The sequence below is a fragment of the Micromys minutus genome (genome assembly GCF_963924665.1).
Source record: "Micromys minutus genome assembly, chromosome: 27".
Taxonomy (NCBI): domain Eukaryota; kingdom Metazoa; phylum Chordata; class Mammalia; order Rodentia; family Muridae; genus Micromys; species Micromys minutus.
This window is the reverse complement of record NC_137962.1, coordinates 22,253,555-22,271,803: the sequence shown is the minus strand read 5'-3', so window position 1 is coordinate 22,271,803 and position 18,249 is coordinate 22,253,555. Positions and strand designations below refer to the sequence as shown.

Below are 18,249 nucleotides of genomic sequence, written 5' to 3'. Positions count from 1 at the left end.
TCAGAACAAAAATGTTTATCTTTAGAGAAATCTTGAAGTCTGATTTTTTTCTTCTCAGGCCCTCTTTTGAAACTCAGAACATAAGATAGATTCTGCTTTGGCTCTAAAGATCAATGGGTGTTTTATAAAATGAATAGAGGAAAACAAAGAAGGCAAAGCTTTCAGAAATTAAATTTAAATTTTTATATTGTCTCTTCCTTTCACCATTGTGGAGGTGACAGGGCCTGAGGTGAGCTAGGAGAGAGCTGATCCCTGCCCCACATCTATGATGTCATAGCTGAAGTGAAGTCAAAGAGAGTTGAGAGGGGTCAGCAGCAGAAGAAGGTTGTGATATGGGGCTCAAAAGGGAGAAAGTTTAAGGGAGACGGGTTTGAAACATGGTCAGGTGAGTTTCTGGGCAGTGGCCTGGTTTCTGACGGTGTGGGAGGTGAGGAAGGGTGTCAGCGGGAAGAGCAGAATGGATCCCCACCAGAGGCAGACTTGTTCCTCACCTGGATTTCTGCTTTGGCCTTGCTGACCCAAGCATATTGACTACAGGTTTCCCTTCCCCCTGTTCAAAGCAACTGATGGTGAGAGCTAACTGACCTCTGCCCAGGTCTCCACCCTTAGCACATGATTCTGAGTTCACTGCATGCTCCTCTCTGTTCCTGCCTTACATCCTTTCTCAAATCAAGGAGCCTCCGCCCAGCCTTCCTACAGTGTTAAATATGATTTCTTCAGGTTATGAGGGAGAGCTTTCTTTACACATACCTCCCCTTCACACACACACACACACACACACACACACACACACACGCTATGACACAGGTTCCTGTGTAGAGAATGAGTGTGTTCCTACCGTGTGTCTCAGAGAGTCTCCTCTTACTGATTTCAGGACCTGAAACTGTCTCCATCTTCAGCTCCAGGGGCCTGGCCATACCAAAACCACAGGCAAAAATGACATCTGAACAGCAAAGAAGGTAAACGGCACCACCCACACCCTGAAAGGCTCTTCGCTGACATTTATCTAAGGGAGGAGAAGCTGCTCCCCTGCTCCCATCTCCATCTGGATGCACCTAGGGTGGGGTAGATGGGGACTTGTTTGTGTTCCCCTTATCTCCTTAGTAGAAGGCACAACAGTCTTTCCGTTCTAGCCAAGAAGGGGCTCGCTCTGCCTTCCTCCAAGGGATGCTTCATCCTTCAAACACTGATCATCTAGTGTGAATCAAAGCCACACATTCAAAACTGTGCTTCCATATTGGAGCGATGGCTTGGTGGTTAAGAGGCTCTGGCTGTTCTTCCAGAGGACCTGGGTTCAAATCCTAGCACGTACATGCTAAATCACAACTGTAACTCCACAATCAGACACCCTCACATAGACGTACATACAGGCAAAAAACTAATATACTTAAAAAACAATTTTTTTTAAAAATGCATGCCTCCCTTGGACTAGGATAGAAAAGGACAGGGCAAAACAAAATGACATTTCTGTTAAATTAAAGAAGCGAAGTAGAAGACCCAGTCAATGTTAGCTAAAATGGAAAGAAACATAAAGTCTGCTGCGAGCTTGTCTATATTAAGGAAGCTTCAAAAAGGAACTGGAACTTGGCTTAAGACCTTGAAGCATGTGACATGTCCTGGGATAAGATGTTGTATGAATTAGGACAGATAGAGGCTCTCTCATGGGCTCACAACTGCCTGTCCTAAGAGCTCTAAGTGGTTAAATTTGCCTGAGGCCAGAGACCAAGCAAAAAACTGAGAAAAGCTGAACCTCTGCAAATAGGAGGAGGTGTCTTCTGCAGAGCCGCTGACCCCCAGAAGACAGTGCCAGGCATCTTAGAGTTTTATGTGACTACGCACATATACATATACGGCCATGCCAAAGGTTGGACTCTCTGCTGAAGGGTCGTTGTTGCTGCTGCTGCTGTTGCTCTGTTGGCAATAGAAGTGTACAAGACACCAAACAGATAACACAGGTCACAATATATTGTTGGGAATGAGTTTAGCCACTGCGAAGGCCTTCCTATAAGTCTTCAAACTCTCAGAACTCAGGTGGTTCCCCTTGTTTTATAGAAGAGAAAACAAACTTTTCTAGGCAAAGAGACTTGACAAAAGACAAGAGTGACGGCCCAAAGTCCCACTCTCCCAACTGCAACCAGCATTCCTAGAACCCAGCTACAAAGTAAGCAGGTTGTGGTAACTAATCACATTTAAAGCCATCAAAATAGGACGGTGGGATCAGACAGACCTGAGCGGGAATCCAAGCCTCTCCCTGTGACCAAGCACACACCACAGCCTGACCTGCTGCGTGTCAGAGTGGGCCTTTCACACAATCACGCTGCAGACACACAGGAAGTCTGCAGACAGAACTCCGGCTGGTGCTCAGTTCACAAAGGCTCAATCATTTTCTACCTCAAGTTTGGGTAATTCCTCTGTGAGAGTCTCACCCCTGCTGCAGGTGTCCTTCTCTTCTGTTTTTCTGTTCTCATTCTAGCTGCATGTCAAAACACACACACACACACACACACACACACAGAGAGAGAGAGAGAGAGAGAGAGAGAGAGAGGAGAGAGACAGACAGACAGACAGACAGACAGACAGACAGAGACAGAGAGAAACAGAGAGACAGAGACAGAGAGAGACAGAGAGACAGAGACTTGTCCCACTGTCCTTACCAAGTATGATTAGTCACCATCTCTGTTTAAAAGAATTTGGATTAAATATCAACATGGTGGGCTAGAAAACAATGGCACGGTGTTTAAGAGCAGGTACTGTTCTTGCAAGGACCCAAGTTCAATTCCCAGCATCTGTGTCCAACAGCTCACAATCGCTGTAACTCCAGTTCCAAAGTGATCTGATGCCTCCAGCTTACACACACACACACACACACACACACACACACACACACACACACACACACACACACATCTACACACAACTAAAAATAAAAAATAAAACGCCTTATGAACAAAACCCCCGGTAGATCCTAGTTTTGTCTTCTATACCCCTGAAACAGAGATGTGTAGAACCCCAAGGGAAAGAATGAAGGGTATTTTAGGATAAGGGCTGTGGCTTGAACAGGAATGAGGAAAGGCTGTGCTCAGATTCCATGGAGAAATAACATGGGTCACCTGTAGGATTCCTGGGACAATGTCTACCCTGTTTTATCCTAACACATGCTCATTTAGGGTCCTGTCTTAAGTAGAGATCTTCTGGGGTTCAACATCCTTTGGGGATCCTTTGCTGTCCTTGTGTCTGCAGACTTCTCGAGGTTACAGGCATGTATGCTTTTCCTTGGAAACCTACTTTCTGATGACAAGGGGCAGATCAAGCAGGACCCAAGACAGAGACAGTAGGGTCCTGGTTCTTAATCATGTTTTTCCCTCCATCACCTTCCCCTCTTTTTTCAAACCCTAGACCCTATTATTGTGACTTGTGTTATCTGTTCATTGTCTTATACACTTCTTTTGCCAACAAAACAACACAACCCTTCAGCAGAGAGTCCAACCTTTGGCATGGCCGTATATGTATATGTACCTATTCATATAAAGGATGCCTGGCATTGTCTTCTTGGGGTCAGTGGCTCTGCAGAAGACACCTCCTCCTATTTGCAGAGGTTCAGCCTCAGTTTTTTTTTTTTTTTTTTTTTTTTTTTGCTCCATCCAGAAGAGCCTGGAGCAGGCCCAGGAGGCAAAGGCCTCTTCCAGATCACTGCCAATCCCTTGGTTTCCTTTGGGGTATCACCCTACACGGTCCACACATGGCCAGAAGATCTGAGTGGTGTTTATTCAAGAACAACAGAATGGTGGGTAACTTGCCTGAGTCTTGTCCATCCTCAGTCCTGCCTTCTGTCAGGCACTACCTACCCTGTTCTCAGCCACTCCCTCCCTGGAGACACTGGCCTTCTAGTCGTACTTAAGAATAAGACCTTATTGGACCAGAGGTGCTCTACTAGAATTTTGCCTATAGCTCATTTCATTTTGACCCTACGCTCCTGACTTAAAGAGATCCCTTTACTGCACCACCCCTTGGAGGAGGCTCTTGTGGTTTTAAAATTGCATGAGCCTCCTCCAAGGGGACCTAGAAAGTTCAAAGACAAGAATGGGAGTGACTATGATGTAGAGGAGAGTGCTAGGTTCTCAGAATTCCGTACAGTAACCAAGCATACTGAGAAGACGAAGTTATGAGTCCCGTGGTAGTGGTGGTGGTGGTGGTGGCGGCGACAGTGTGTGTGTGTATGTGTGTCAGGAAATGTAGGAAAATGACTAGTTCTAAAGCTTAAGAATTCTCACTACTACACTGAAATTGAGAGAAATCTTTGGATTGTCTTCCTCATCCGGTTTCTTTACTTTCAGCACATCCATCGAACAAACAGTAAAGCCACGGGTAAGTCGGCCACATGTGCTGGTTTCTTGGGGGCTCCTGGAATGTGGGGAGAGAAGAGAAAAGCTTGTGGCAAATGTTATATCTTTGGGGCCACACGGGCTTTATTGCCTGGGTCTCTGAGAGGCTGGTAAGTCACCTAGTATCAAGGCCAGGTGACAGTTCCAATGCCCTTTCTGTACCTGACAGTTCCAGGCCAGGCTATCGGATGTTGCTGAGGCAGGTAAACATAAACCGGCTGTTGACAAGGCTCTGAGCTACCTGGGGAAAAAAATAGAATACCTTTTAGAATTTCACCTCAGTTCCAAGAAATATCTGTCAACCCACCGCTTATGTGTTATGTCAGGCCAAACTCTTGGAGAGTCTGGATTAGCGTTTTCAAGATTTCTCTGTTGTTCCAACAGGAAAGAGATTTGATAATCACCGAAACCCTGTGGGAGCAGGTGAGTACTCTTGACAGCACAGTGGCATGGGAGAAGCGTAGTGGGGAGAGCTCATTTCTCTTCCTTTCTGCAGATTAATGATAAAGAGTCAGTCACTCTGGACCGTCCTGACCCCTTTTCTCACTCTCTGAGCCCCAAATCTTCCAAAGCACCCCCATATCTGTACATCTCTTTGCAGCTTCCAACTCCATTCTGACCCTTTCAGAAGTCCCACTGTGGTGTTTGGTTTCACAGCTGTGGAGCCCCTCTGTGCTAAGCACAGGTTTTGCATCTCCTGCGGGCTCAATGTGATACAGCTGTGCTCTGGGCCCCCACGGAAAGCACTGATGTGTCTGTATTCCCAAGCCAGTTTAAGTGATTTAGATGTAATTCACTACCTCCGTCGACACGTTTAGAAGAAAACTCAGGTTGGAAAAGAACACTGCAGGTGAGCCCCAGTTCCGTGTTCTCTCCCTGTAACAGCTCCTGGAATAGGGAGACGGAACCCCATGGAAAACAATCTCCAAGATACAGACTGAATAAGGACCTTCTGTCCCCAGGACCGTGGATAGAAAAGGCTCCAGTTAGCAAGGTTCTGTGTAACGGCATGTTTGCGTACCACTGAGTGGGTATTGATGGAACCCATGTAGGTTTAATTTCCCTGAAGGCTAAAAATGGTAACACTGTTCAAACTGTTTACTGGACATTCTGTTCCTTCTTCTGAGAATTGTCCGTTCCATTTATTAACCAGTTGTCGAAGGAAGATTTGGGAGTGTGTGGTGCGTAATGTTTGCAGCTCTTTCTATAGATATGAGCAAGCTTCCCCTGTTGTGTAGCTGGCAGACGCTTCCTCTCCTCCTGTAGCCACCCCTTCACCCTGGAGACCCCTTTCCATTACTGTGAGGACTTTGATTGATGTGACACCCTCTGTCAGTTCTCACGGTGATTTTTCCTGCTGCCGGAGTCCCTTCAGAAAGTTGCTACCTTTGGCTATATAATTATTGTTTTGTTTATTTATTTTTCAGTCAGGCACGCAGGCCGGGCTATTCTCAACCCAGTAACTTCTCACTTGTGATGCTCAAAGCCAAGGGAACATGGAATGATACATCTAAAGGCCAGCAAATAAGTAACAGCCAGCCAAGATCACTAGATACAGCAGTGCAATGCTGCCTTTCTAAAATTAACAAATAAAAGCAGATCAAGTCTCTTTATGTAATCATAATACATTTACTCTATACTTATATTTTAAAAAGATTGTTTTGATCCTTTTGAGACAGGGTCTCTTTATTGAGTAGCTCCGGATGGCCTGGAACTCATTATGTAGACCAGGCTGCCCTCAAACTCATAGAGATTCACCTGCCTCAGCCTCCAGGGTGCTAGGATTGAAGGCATGCACCACCATTGCCAGCTTATGGAGAATTTACTGAAGTTATCTTGCACAGGGGATAATTTTCCCAGAGGTCATATTATCAGATAAAAACCAAAGGCCAGGTGTGGGATAACATCTCCCAAGTTGCTGGTCAGAAGTGTCCAAGGAGGCACTCAGAGCTATGAGTTTTCCTCTTAGCAGTGCTTTCATTGTGTCCCATAAGTTTGGGTATGTTATGCCTTCATCTTCATTAAATTTTAAAAGGTCTTTAATTTCTTTATTTCCTCCTAGACCAACTTATCATAGAGTGTTGTTCAGCCTCCCTGTGTATGTGGAATTTTTGTTGTTTTTTGTTTTTATTGAAGACCAGACTTAGTCCATAGTGATCTGATATAATGCATGGAATTATTTCAATATTCTTATATCTGTTGAGGCCTGTTTTGTGACCGATTATATGGTCAATTTTGGAGTAGGTACCATGAGGTGCTGAGAAGGTATATTCTTTTGTTTTAGGATGAAATGTCTTAAAGATATCTGTCAAATCCATTTAATTCATAAGTTCTGTTAATTTCACTGTCTCTGTTCAGGTTCTGATTCCATGATCTGTCCATTGAAGAGAGTGAGGTGTTGAAGTATTCCACTATTATTGTGTGTGATGCAGTGTGTGCTTTGAACTTTAGTAAAGTTTCCTTTGTGAATGTGGGTACCCTTACATTTGGAGCATAGACTTTCAGAATTGAGAGTTCATCTTGGAAGATTTTCCCTTTGAGTATGAAGTGTCCTTCCATATCTTTTTTGATAATTTTTTGTTGAAAGTCAATTTTATTCAATATTAGAATGGCTCCTCCAGCTTGTTTCTTGGAGCCATTTGCTTGAAAAGTTGTTTTCTAGCCTCTTACTCTGAAATAATGTCTGTCTTTTTTACTGAGATGTGTTTCCTGTATGCAGCAAAATGCTGGGTCCTGTTTACATATCCAGTTTGATAGTCTATGGTATCTTTTGCCCCTGAGATTCTCTCTTCTATCTCTTGTATTTTGTTGGTGATGCTTCATCTAAGATTCCTGATCTCTTTCCTAGGTTTTCTATCTCCAGGATTGTCTCCCTTTGTGATTTCTTTATTGTTTTTATTTCCATGTTTAGATCCTGGATGATTTTGTCCAATTCCTTCTCCCATTTGGCAATGTTCTCTTATATTTCTTTAAAGGAGTTACTCATGTTCTTAAGTTCTCCATTATCATCATGAGATATGATTTCAAATGAGAATCTTGCTTTTTGGGTGTGATGGGATATCTAGGATAAGCTGTAGTGGGAGAACTGGGTTCTGAAGATGTCAAGTAGCCTTGGTTTCTGTTGCTTATGTTCTTGTGCTTGCCTCTCACATTCTGGTTGTCCCTAGTACTACCTGCCCTAGCTGTGTCTGACTGGATCCTGTCCTTCTTGAGATCCTGACTGTGTCAGAATTCCTCAGAGTCCAGGTGTCTTTGTGACCCTGTGATTCTGGGATTGTGTGATACTGAGATCCTGAGTGTGTCAGGGCTCCTGGGAGTCAGGCTGCCTCTGAGATACTAGAGTCTCAGTGTGACCAATCTCCTGATGTCCTTGAGTGTCAGATCGCCAGTACTCCTGGGTGTCTAGCTTCCTGTGTTCCTGTGGGCCTATGATCTAGTGGTCCTGGGCGTGATAGAGCACCTGGGTGACAGGCTTTCTCTGGGCGCTGTGGGATTGGGTGCAGCACCAGCACCCAAGATCTTCTCAGGGTTTAAGTTCAAACCGGAAGGGACCCAAAGCTACTGCTCCAAAGTCATGCCTGCCTGCTCCTGGGCTCTCTACCATGACAGTCATGGACTCTAATTCTCTGAAACTTTAAGCCCCATACAAATTATTTCTTCTAGAAATTGCTTTGGTCATGTTGTCTCATCATGCCTATAGAAAAATACCTAAGACATTGTTATTAGAGTGCTCATGCGTGTGGAAGACAGCACTTTCCTGGTGCCTACGACTGACCTTATGTGATGATTGGAATGAGAACAGTACCCTTAGGATCAGATATTTTTATGTTAGTTCTCAATTTCATTAACATTCTCTTCACAGCCCATGTATTTTTAAATAGATTAATAAAATTCACTCACCACATGCAGAAATGGTAGCCTAGAGATCTATGTACAATTGAAGTCATTGTGGGTTATTACTGGGGCTAGAAAGCCCTAGCAAGGTTGGAATTCACACTGCACACAGTGGAGCAATCAGGTTATAATATAATATATCATACATCATACATACCATATAAACTGGGAGGTTAGGCAACTTAATTTTCCATATAAGTTCCCTCTAATAAAGTGATAGTTTGTAATGCTAACCTTTTCACATGTTTTCCCCCTACCAGGTGCTAATGGCCTTTAAGGGAATACAAAAGGAGGTGAGATTAATTTCGATTCTCTAAACTCTCTGGATTAAAAAAAATATATTGGATATTCTCTGTATTTATATTTCAGATGTTATCCCTTTCCCCCAATCCCCTCCCCCTCTCCCTCTCATTGCCTCTATAAAGGTGCTCCCTCTCCCAACCAGCCTCTCCCACCTCAGTGCCTTGGCATTCCCCTACACTGGGAAAACGAGCCTTTGCTGGACCAAAGGTCTCTTCTCCCTTTGATGCCAAAGAATGCTGTCCTCTGAGGCATATGCACCTGGAGCCATGGGTCTCTCTATTCAAACTCATTGGTTGATGTTTAGTTTCTGGGACTGTGGTGGGTTTGGTTAGATGATCATTTTGTTCTTCCCACGGGGTTGCAGACCCTTTCAGCTCCTTCAGTCCTTTCTATAGCTCCTTTATTGGGGTCCCCATGCTCAGTCCAATGGTTAGCTGCAAGCATCGTCCTCTGTATCAGTATGACTCTGGCACAGCCTTTGAAGAGGCATCCATATCAGGTTCCTGCCAGTAACCACTTCTTGGCATCAGCAATAGTGCTTGGGCTTAGTGGCTGCATATGGGGTGTATCCCCAGGTGAAGCCGTCTCTGGATGATCTTTTCTCCAATCCCTGCTCCTCTATTTGTCCCTTTATTTCCTCCCATGAACGTTTTGTTTTCCCTTCTAAGAAGGACTGAGGCATCCACCTTCTGGCTTTCCTTCTCTTTGAAGTTCATAATTTCTGTGAATTGTTTCTTGGGTATTCCGAGCTCGGAATTCCCTAGATTTTAACATTGCTTTTTCCCCCCATGCCCTGCTGAGATGTGAACTCTTTCCAAAGTTTTCATCTCAAAGAATATGACTGACTTGTCACCCTAAGCCACCAAGGCAAGAAAGTGGCTGACAACCCCCTCTGAGAAGCTGTAGTGAAACACTGGGGAAAAGATGAGTTTACCAGAAATTCTCTCAACAGAAATTCTTGATCGGGTTTATGAAATGCTGATCAGAGACTCCATTGAAGAGACCCCTCCAGGTAGCATGATTAGCTGCCCTGGGAGGTGACATGCCTATAAACTGCAGGATGTGCAAACTTTAGCCAGGTCTAAACTTGCATTTTCTATGCACAGTTCAATTTCTTTTCTAAACACTGATCAAATATTTAAACACTATATTGAAGCAAGTACCATGCTGCTTACCTCTCTCCAGAGCCTAGCTTGCTCAAGATGCTGCGGTGCCTCAGACCCACCAAGTCCCCTGCTGTGTGTTTCTTTCCTTCCTCCTCTCTCTCCCCCCTCCCTCTCTCTCTTTTCCTATGCTTATTCCTAACCTTCTTCTTTCTCTGTGTGTGTGCATGTATAAAATATATGCAATTACCTACTAACAGACTGGTTGTATAAACTATAATCAGGAGAAAACACATTATCTTAAGCACATATCATAAAACAAATATCATAAAATGAGAACAAACTTCCCCACACATGTCTTTTGTTTCTCTGAAAAGAAGACAGAATTTATTAGACTCTAAGCATGATCTGAGCCCCCTGTGGTCTTAGGAATAAGTGTCCTTACCTCCTAGTTGGAGAGGAACGGTGAGCAAGGGGGCTAAGAAGGCACTAAACATAAACTTCCTCTTCTTCACCATCAAGATTACTTCAGTCCCTAGAACAGTGTCCCTTTCTGTGGTCCCAATAGCCACAGCACTGTCCTGCTGGAATATCTGGAACTTCCCCTCTTGAAAATCATAGCCGGCTTTGCTTCTGGATGAGGTAAAATGGGCTCTCAATGGAGATCAGAAGCATCACAGTCTCACCGGGTGTTTTATTTTGTTTCACTTCTCTGGTCAAGACACCTCTTCCTACCTAGGATTTCAGTCTCCTGAGACAAGTCTCCTGCAGACAGAGACTTGTGTGTGTTGGCTTATAGCAGAAGGCCTCTCTGGTGCTTTCTCTTGCACTCTCTTCCCTGACAGATCCTTCATATTGGTTGAGACAAGATAACCCTAGCCATGGTATAAGGGAAATTTTTTGAACACAGATACTAAGACAAATCAAGCAGGGTGCTGGAGAGATGTTTCTGTGGTTAAGAACAGTCACTGCTCTCCGAGAGGGTTTCCAGCTTCCGCAGGCAGCTAACAAACTGTTAACTCCAGTTCCAGGAATACTACACCCTCTTCTGGCCTCTACAGGCACCATGGGACACACCAACACATGTTAGGAAAACACTTATACACACAAAATAAAAACAAATCTTTTTGAGAAAGAAGTCGAGCAAAAGAGAGTAAGGACGGTGGGAAGTGGGGGCGTTCCTTATCTCTTACTAGACAAAACTAAGACCCACACCAGAGCAACCATCTGGGTTGAGTTTGCTTGAGCTCAGTAGGAGCAAAATGGACCAGCAGCAGCTGTGTACTTTGCAGTAAGGAGAAAGGACTTGCAAAAGGCCCTTTCCAAGTCTACGGAGAGTCACCAGTGACTCCATGAGGAGAGAAATGTCAAAGCAGAAAAGCTGGGGAAAAATAAGCTAAGTTCATCCCTATGTGCTGCTGGGCTGTTAAGTATCGGGCTGTGTCTCCCGTCTCTACATGCTTTGTGGACACAGAGTATATTGGCCACATGCTAAGGCATTATCTTAATCGGTAAGCTCTGAGAGAACAACACAAGCTCTGCAGCTTGGGAATGTAGGGCTTCGTCCCCACGTCTGTGTTCCCCGAATACACATCTGGCACCCTCCACATCTGACCCATGTGCAGCCAACACACTGAACATCCAGGGCTACCAACCGTCTAAGTCTCTGACCGCTCAATCCTCATTCCCTTTCAGCTTCAAGAAGATGCTCGGATTCGAGGTAAACAAAGAAAGATGCCAAAGTCTGGATACGGGAATGAGGGATGGAAGTGGAGTTTGTCCCAGAGTCTCATCTGAAGATCTGCGATCTGGGTCACAGACCGACTCTGGTTTCCTTCCAGTCGAGCTGAGCCTGACTCTGTGAAGTCACATTTCTACTCCATGCCACCTGGTCACCTGCTATCTTGGTTAACACCGTTGTCACATAATGCGACATTTGTGTTAGGCTAGTGGCTTATAGACAACAGAAATTTATTTCTTGTGGTTCTGAAAGTTGGAAATCTCCCAGAACAATTTAATTTCTAATGAAGCCCAGGCAGGTCTTAGCTGCCTCTGCTGACCAGAACCAGGCTACTCCCTGGATCATGGCTCTCCCTTCAATTTTTTGGGGAGGAGGGCATAGTGGAGGAGAGATATTATTATGTTTTACAAAGACACAACCTCTCTAATCTGAGAACTCTGGCCTCATGATCTAACCACCTTCTGAAGCCCTACCTCCAAAACCCATCACGATGGGGATTTGGTTTCAATATGTGATTGTGGAGGGGCCATACCCTTCCGTCCGCAGCCTGTGGACAGTGATGAAAGATCTTGAGATGGAAGGAATGACCCTTGAAAGCCTGAGAACTCTTAGCACTCGGTCAGGCATGGTTATTTCCAAAGGAGAGGCCATACACAACACAAAACAGCTTTCCAGTTCTGTGTGGAGGGCTTCATAGGGAAGAGAGAGTGGAGAGGGTTAACATGGAATTAGGATCCAAGTTACAATTCTTTTAAGGATGTCTGTGTGTGTATCTGTGTGAGTGTGTGTGTGTGCATGTGTGAGTGTGTGTATACACGTGTGCGCTTGTGTGTACACATGTGTGTGAGAGAGTGCACACATGTGTGTGTACCTGTGTGTGTTTGCTGTGAGAGTGTGTACACATGTATGTGTGTACATATGTGTATGTGTCACGTGTGTGGTATGCACATGTGTGTGTGCACAAGTGTGTGTACAGGGTGTGTGTGTGTGTGTGTGTGTGTGTGTATGCATGTGTGCCTTCAGAGGCCACAGGAAGTCATCAGATCTGCTATAACTGGAGTTATGGATGGCTGTGGGCTACTCACTGTGGGCATGGTAACTCTGGTCTTCTGAAAGAGCAGCGATTGCTTTAAAGTGCTGAGTTATTGCTCCAGTTTAAATTTTAGTTCCCCAAATTGCAAGTGTCTGGGGGTTATCCACAAAGCCACACTTAGGGTTCCTTCCTCTACTCAGCCAAGAAGAGAACCCATCTGTTGTGGTTCACTCTCTGTCTGTATTTATCCCAATCACCAAGGTCTCTTGCTCAGGGGCACAGTCTTATGCAGGTGTCTGAGGGTGGGCTTGAGTTCTGCAGATCCAGGTTTGTCTCTCCCATGATACCAAAGCTGCTGATCTGTCTGTCAGGATGAAAGGACATTAATTCAGGGACCTCCATATGCCATAAAAAAGTTGGTAGGCAAAGGGACAATATCTTGAAGATGGAGAGAGGGACTCTCCACAAAATACAGCTCATAGAAGTTCAGGTCCTGGGAATATTTAAATATAGTCTAGAAAAGATTCCTTCTGATCTCTCTCCAAGCTTGGTCCATCATGTTCCAGAGCAAGAAACTATGATCTGGTAGAATTCATTGTGACTGTCACACAATATTTTCTTAGATAGTGACCTCTAAGGTCAAAGGGCAAAGGACCACATTTGTCCCCACTTGAAGGATGTTCTCTAAGCAAACTTGATCTCTAAGATGTCATTGTGAGCCATGGGAATCCCTCCGAATGCCCACTGTGAGAAGGTGGGTCTGGGATAGAATGGCTGCTGTTGCTTCCAATTTCCTTAAAGAGGAAAGGTGATCAATTTTGAGTGATAAGAACTTATCCACTCTTTTCAAAGCTGAGAATGTAGCTCAGTTGTTAAGAGCTTTTACCTAGCAAACACAAAACCCTGGGTTCGATATTCAGCATCGTGTAAAGCCTACAATTTAAGTACTCAGGAGATAGAGACAGGAAGACCAAGAGTCCAACACCACCCTAGGATTCATCATAGCCTGTCCCAAATAATGTAAAATCCACACACTGGAGAGAATTCTGTCAGTAAAATACTTGTCATGCAAGTATGAAGACCTGGGTTCAATCCCCAGAATCCACAGTGAATGGTTGCACATGCATATAACCTGATGGAGAGATAAAGATGGGTAGATCTTTGAGGCTTTCTGGACTCGCCTTAGTTGATGAGTTCTAGGCCAGTGAGGAATCCTGTCTCAAGAAAGCAGGGTAGACAGTGCCTGAGGTTGACCTCTGGTCTATGTGTGCACACACACACATACATACATACATACACACACACACACACACACACACACACACACACACACACACACACACCACTTCTTTCCCATAGCCAAAACAAATGTTATAAGAAGTAAGGAACCAAAACATACTCCTCCAGTGGCACTGTGCAAGATCTGAGGCAGTTGACTGGCCAGCACTGGTTGAACAGAGATTTCCAGTGTTGCGGCCATCTGGTGCCACACCTACCCTCCTCTGACAGGTCTGTTACCATGAGTCTGTTCCTCCCACATGGGCCCCTTAACTAGAAAAGTGAGCTCAGCAACTGGGGAGACATTGCCAGATCTCTGTAACCATTTTCTCCCTCAGGCATGAGCAACCGTTCTGTGACATTCATACCGCCTGTTTCCCCCAAGACTGGGTAAGTGTCCCTATTCTAATGGTATGAAAAAGGGACATCTACCTGGATACAGGTGTGGTGGCCAGCCGTGTAGCTAGGCAGCTAGCTGTGGTCCTGCCTTCAGAAGACTATAGTTGTAATCCATGCTCTCCCGAAACAGCATGCGTTGGTCCTCCCTCTATGAAGGTGAATGGTAAAGTTAAGGCTCCCTTCCCCATCCAGAGCCCCCATCAGAAATTCCTCTGGACCTCACCAGAACAGATTTTGGGAAATTCACCTCATTGAACTGGGGAGCAGGCTTGAAGTCCGAGGTTCTCTGTGTCTCTCATATGATGCCAAAGCTAACGATAGAGACACAGGAAAAAACAGTGAGCCAGAAAGAAAAGCCATGAAGAATGATAGTGAGTCAAGGGCTTCTGAGCAGGTTATAAAGGACATGATAGACACTTGAGAACTCTGTGCTCCAACACTGGACACATGTCCGCAGAACAGACCATGGGGGAGGATCCACCCACTGCACTAGGGACTTAATCTAAACATCAAGAATGACTTCTAACATGGCAGCCGGAAGGGTTTTTAGAAAGTAGTAAAGACTGTAACATCATGCTTCACATGAATGTCGAGACTTCTAAAAAGTATCTATCTGACATGTTTCAGGCATGACCCTGCCTAATCCAAGAACTGGAAAAGGTAAGCAACCCCCAACACACACACACACACACACACACACACACACACACACACACACACACCTCCAGAACCATAATTTGTTCCTCTCAGAGCTCTGACCTCACAAAATAAAGCCACCACCATTTATTCACTGGGCCCCTGTGCAAGTGCTGAGCCAGGCCAGCGCCCTACCATAGAGCTATGGGCTGGGGATTGTTCATTTTGAGACATGGCCTCACAAAGTTGCCCCGGCTGGCCTCGAATTTATTCAGTAGTCTAGGCAGGTCTTGAACTTGGGCTCTACCTGCCTCAGCCTTCTACATGGCTGGAATTATAAATATTTACAACCATGACCAGCAAAGGCATATCTTTTAAACAGATTGGTAAATATGCTTTAAATCAATCAGTCCTGAACATGTAAGGAACACAGGTAAGCAATGCTATTACAGCTTAATTATCAGACATCTTTGCTACATGAAACAATTTTGATTGGCCCAATGTTCTCTAAATCTATCACCCAGTCTCACTATTCCTCTGAAACAAACCATAGGCATTTTCCTGATGAACATTTGGTACAGCCAAGTTATCACTCTTAATGCTAACACCCAACAAGGGCTTTTTCACCCTGGAATTGGAACCTCAGCATCAGTGACGCTTGTTTCTCCTGGTGTCAAGGTCCAAAGACCGTAGAGAATGTGATAGAGGCACAAAGAGTTGTATCTCTCTCCTTTATGGTATACCAGTCCTCTTATTTGATACAGAAGCTTCAAGCCTCCAGATCTCTCTACAGCCCCAAATAAGGATCACAGCTCAAATTCTGGAAAGCAGTCATCAGAAGCCCATTCCTACACCCCCAAGGATGCAACCCTGTGACCAGGAGACTTCTACCCTAGACTCTAAACTTTGTCATCAAGAAATGTCTCCTGTGTTTCTTCCAGGTATCTACTCAAATACCTTTCCACCTCCACTGTCTACCCTCCCTGGCTATCCTGCTATATATAGCAAAACCCCAGACTTCCTGGATACTCTTGATACAACATGGCCGAGGTCTATCCTGGCAAGCAGGTGTAGCCCAGAGCAAAAAGACAGGGTTGAATAATTGAACGGATGACGGCAGGGCTGGCCCATGTTCTTATGATCTCTGCAGTCAAGACAATGAGCTAAAGAGAATGTACCACGTATAGATGACTCTCTGTAGGAAAGAGTGTTCCCAAATCGGAAAAAAAAAAAACTGGAGGTAAAGATCCGAAATGGTGAAAGGTTCAAACACTAATGAATGCAAAGCCCATAGTTTCTTTCCAGAAGGTATTGTAGAAACTCACATTATTTGAGGGACTTAATCCAGTATCGAGTCAAACACTAAATAGACATGCACAACAGACTCCATTTTAACATTTATAAAATTTTTTCTTCAACACCCCCTCCCTCAGATCTTCCTCCAACACCCTTAGGATCTGTTCCCCTTCCTGCATTCACAACCTTTGTCTCCATAGTTACTGTTTTGTTGAGTTCCAGTGAGTTTAACTAGAATTGTCGGGGTGGTCGTGGGTTTGGGATTATCTCTTCCATGGATACCAAGGAACATGACCACCTCTCCCCCAGATCCATCAGTAGTCAGGAGTTCAGTGGGGAGGGGCACGTCCAATTCTCCCCAGCCCATGACTGATGGTTGGTAGGCCCAGTCTTGTGTACGTTCACCACAGGCAACCATAACAGTCATGAAGTCATGGCCACATTGACTGTGTCAAATGGACCCATGAGACAGTATTTCACAGCCCTTCCTCCTCTTCCAGCTCCTACAGTCCTCCCTTTCCTTTTCTGCGATGTTCCCTAAGCCTCGGCAGGGTGTGGTATAAATGTCCTGTTTAGGGCTGAGCACTCAACTGTCATACTCTCTTTGATCACCTTAAGTGTCCCCTTTCGAATATTTTTATCCTGATTCCCCAATAATCAAAATAGATGAAGATTCTAATACCCAAAAAATAAGATTGCATCTTTCAAACCATATTAGTCAGAAAGCCTTTATCTCCCAGAAACCGACTTTTGATTCTGATACTGAAGCAGAAACCTTTCCCTTTGGTGCAGGACCCGCTCAGGTACAGTCCGTAGTAAGAGCTCACGTCCCTTAGATGTCTGGATGGAAGCCTGAAACTGGTCATGTCACCAGGAGCACACGTTCCACGGCACCGACCAGTAAATTATCTTTCAGGGCCCGACTCAGTTGCCTGATACTCAAAGGCTATGAGACAGACATCATCAGCACCAGAATTGACCGGTGACGATTGTGAACTTGGGCGTCACCTGAGAGCCAGACACATCCTAACCGCCAAGCAAAGAATCCGGCAGATAAACAATGGAGGAATAAATGTGATGTAAAACAAAGGTCTGCTTGGGTCCTCCCTGGTTGTGGGATGTGACGACAGAGCTGGTGAGTCGCGGCTCTGTGCAGAGGGAGAAAACCTGAGACGCACCTTGTAGAGCTCACACCTTTATGGGGTTCACTGACCTGTGTGAAGTAAATGGGTCCCAGGAGTGAGGGATGGAGGAAGCCTTCAGGTCTAACACACTGTGACCTAGTCTCAAGGTACCATGCCCACATACTCACCCTGTCCAGCAGAGTTCTGTGTACTATTTATAATTTTGTAAATATAAATACGTATGTCATATGTCAGGAAAGATAGGCTGGGTTCCAGGTCCGTTGTAGGTTCCATGTTCAAGGCTGGGTTCCATCACGCTGTCTGTTGTGTGAAGGTCGGAGGGCCTGTTACATACCTGCTCATGTCTATTCAGGAGAGCTTTGAGGGGAGGAATGGAAAGGCACCAGACCTCTTCCCACCATGCCCACACAGTGATCTAGGTGCTTGTGAGGAAGACACCACATTCTGGTTCAGCTCCCCGGCAGGTCGTCCATGCAGCGACAAAGGGCAGCCGTGAGAAAAGTTGCCTATGTGCATTTGGGAAGTCTTCGGGGCATCCCTGGGAGCTGCTTTGGCCTGCAAGTAGAACTCATTTCTTAGCCTCGTCTTCACCAGTAACCTCTGCGACCTGCCTCGAGTTTCTTTGCAAGGAACATGGATGTCTCTCCAGCGTGGGAATTGTGTTGACCTGACACATCTGAAAATAAGGATTCTGAATGGAGAAAGTGCTTCCGATAGATTTGCTCAGCTTCTCACGCACACATTTAAAAGCCACTTCTTACTGAACATGCGGCTATTCTAGAGGAGAATTGCTTTAGAATCACATATATGGTGCTATAATAAAATTACCATTAACCACTGAACAAACCTATCCTCGGCTCAAGCAGGGAATCCTTATAAGTATATGGAAAAACTATATAAGTACTTGTGACAAAATAGTATCTGTTATAAATTATTACTCGCCTGGTGCCATCCACCAGAAAGCTCTGATAATGATTTATTTTCACCATCACAGATGACTGAGTTATTTTTGTTAAAACTCTCCAAAATTGCTAAATAT

General features: G+C 44.9%; 1 protein-coding gene across 1 annotated transcript; it reads left to right on the top strand.

Moving 5' to 3' along the window:
* Nucleotides 1-377: 377 nt before the first annotated feature.
* Nucleotides 378-17,136, top strand: LOC308438174 (uncharacterized protein C12orf54; the record flags this gene model as incomplete). The annotated part of the gene is made up of 10 exons (XM_080939464.1): nt 378-385; nt 4,155-4,208; nt 4,335-4,365; nt 4,767-4,805; nt 8,537-8,569; nt 11,378-11,402; nt 14,073-14,124; nt 14,761-14,793; nt 15,534-15,710; nt 16,982-17,136. 8 exons carry the CDS (start codon nt 378-380, stop codon nt 14,774-14,776), a joined length of 258 nt encoding a protein of 85 aa, XP_080795590.1. The 3' UTR covers nt 14,777-14,793; nt 15,534-15,710; nt 16,982-17,136.
* Nucleotides 17,137-18,249: the final 1,113 nt, after the last annotated feature.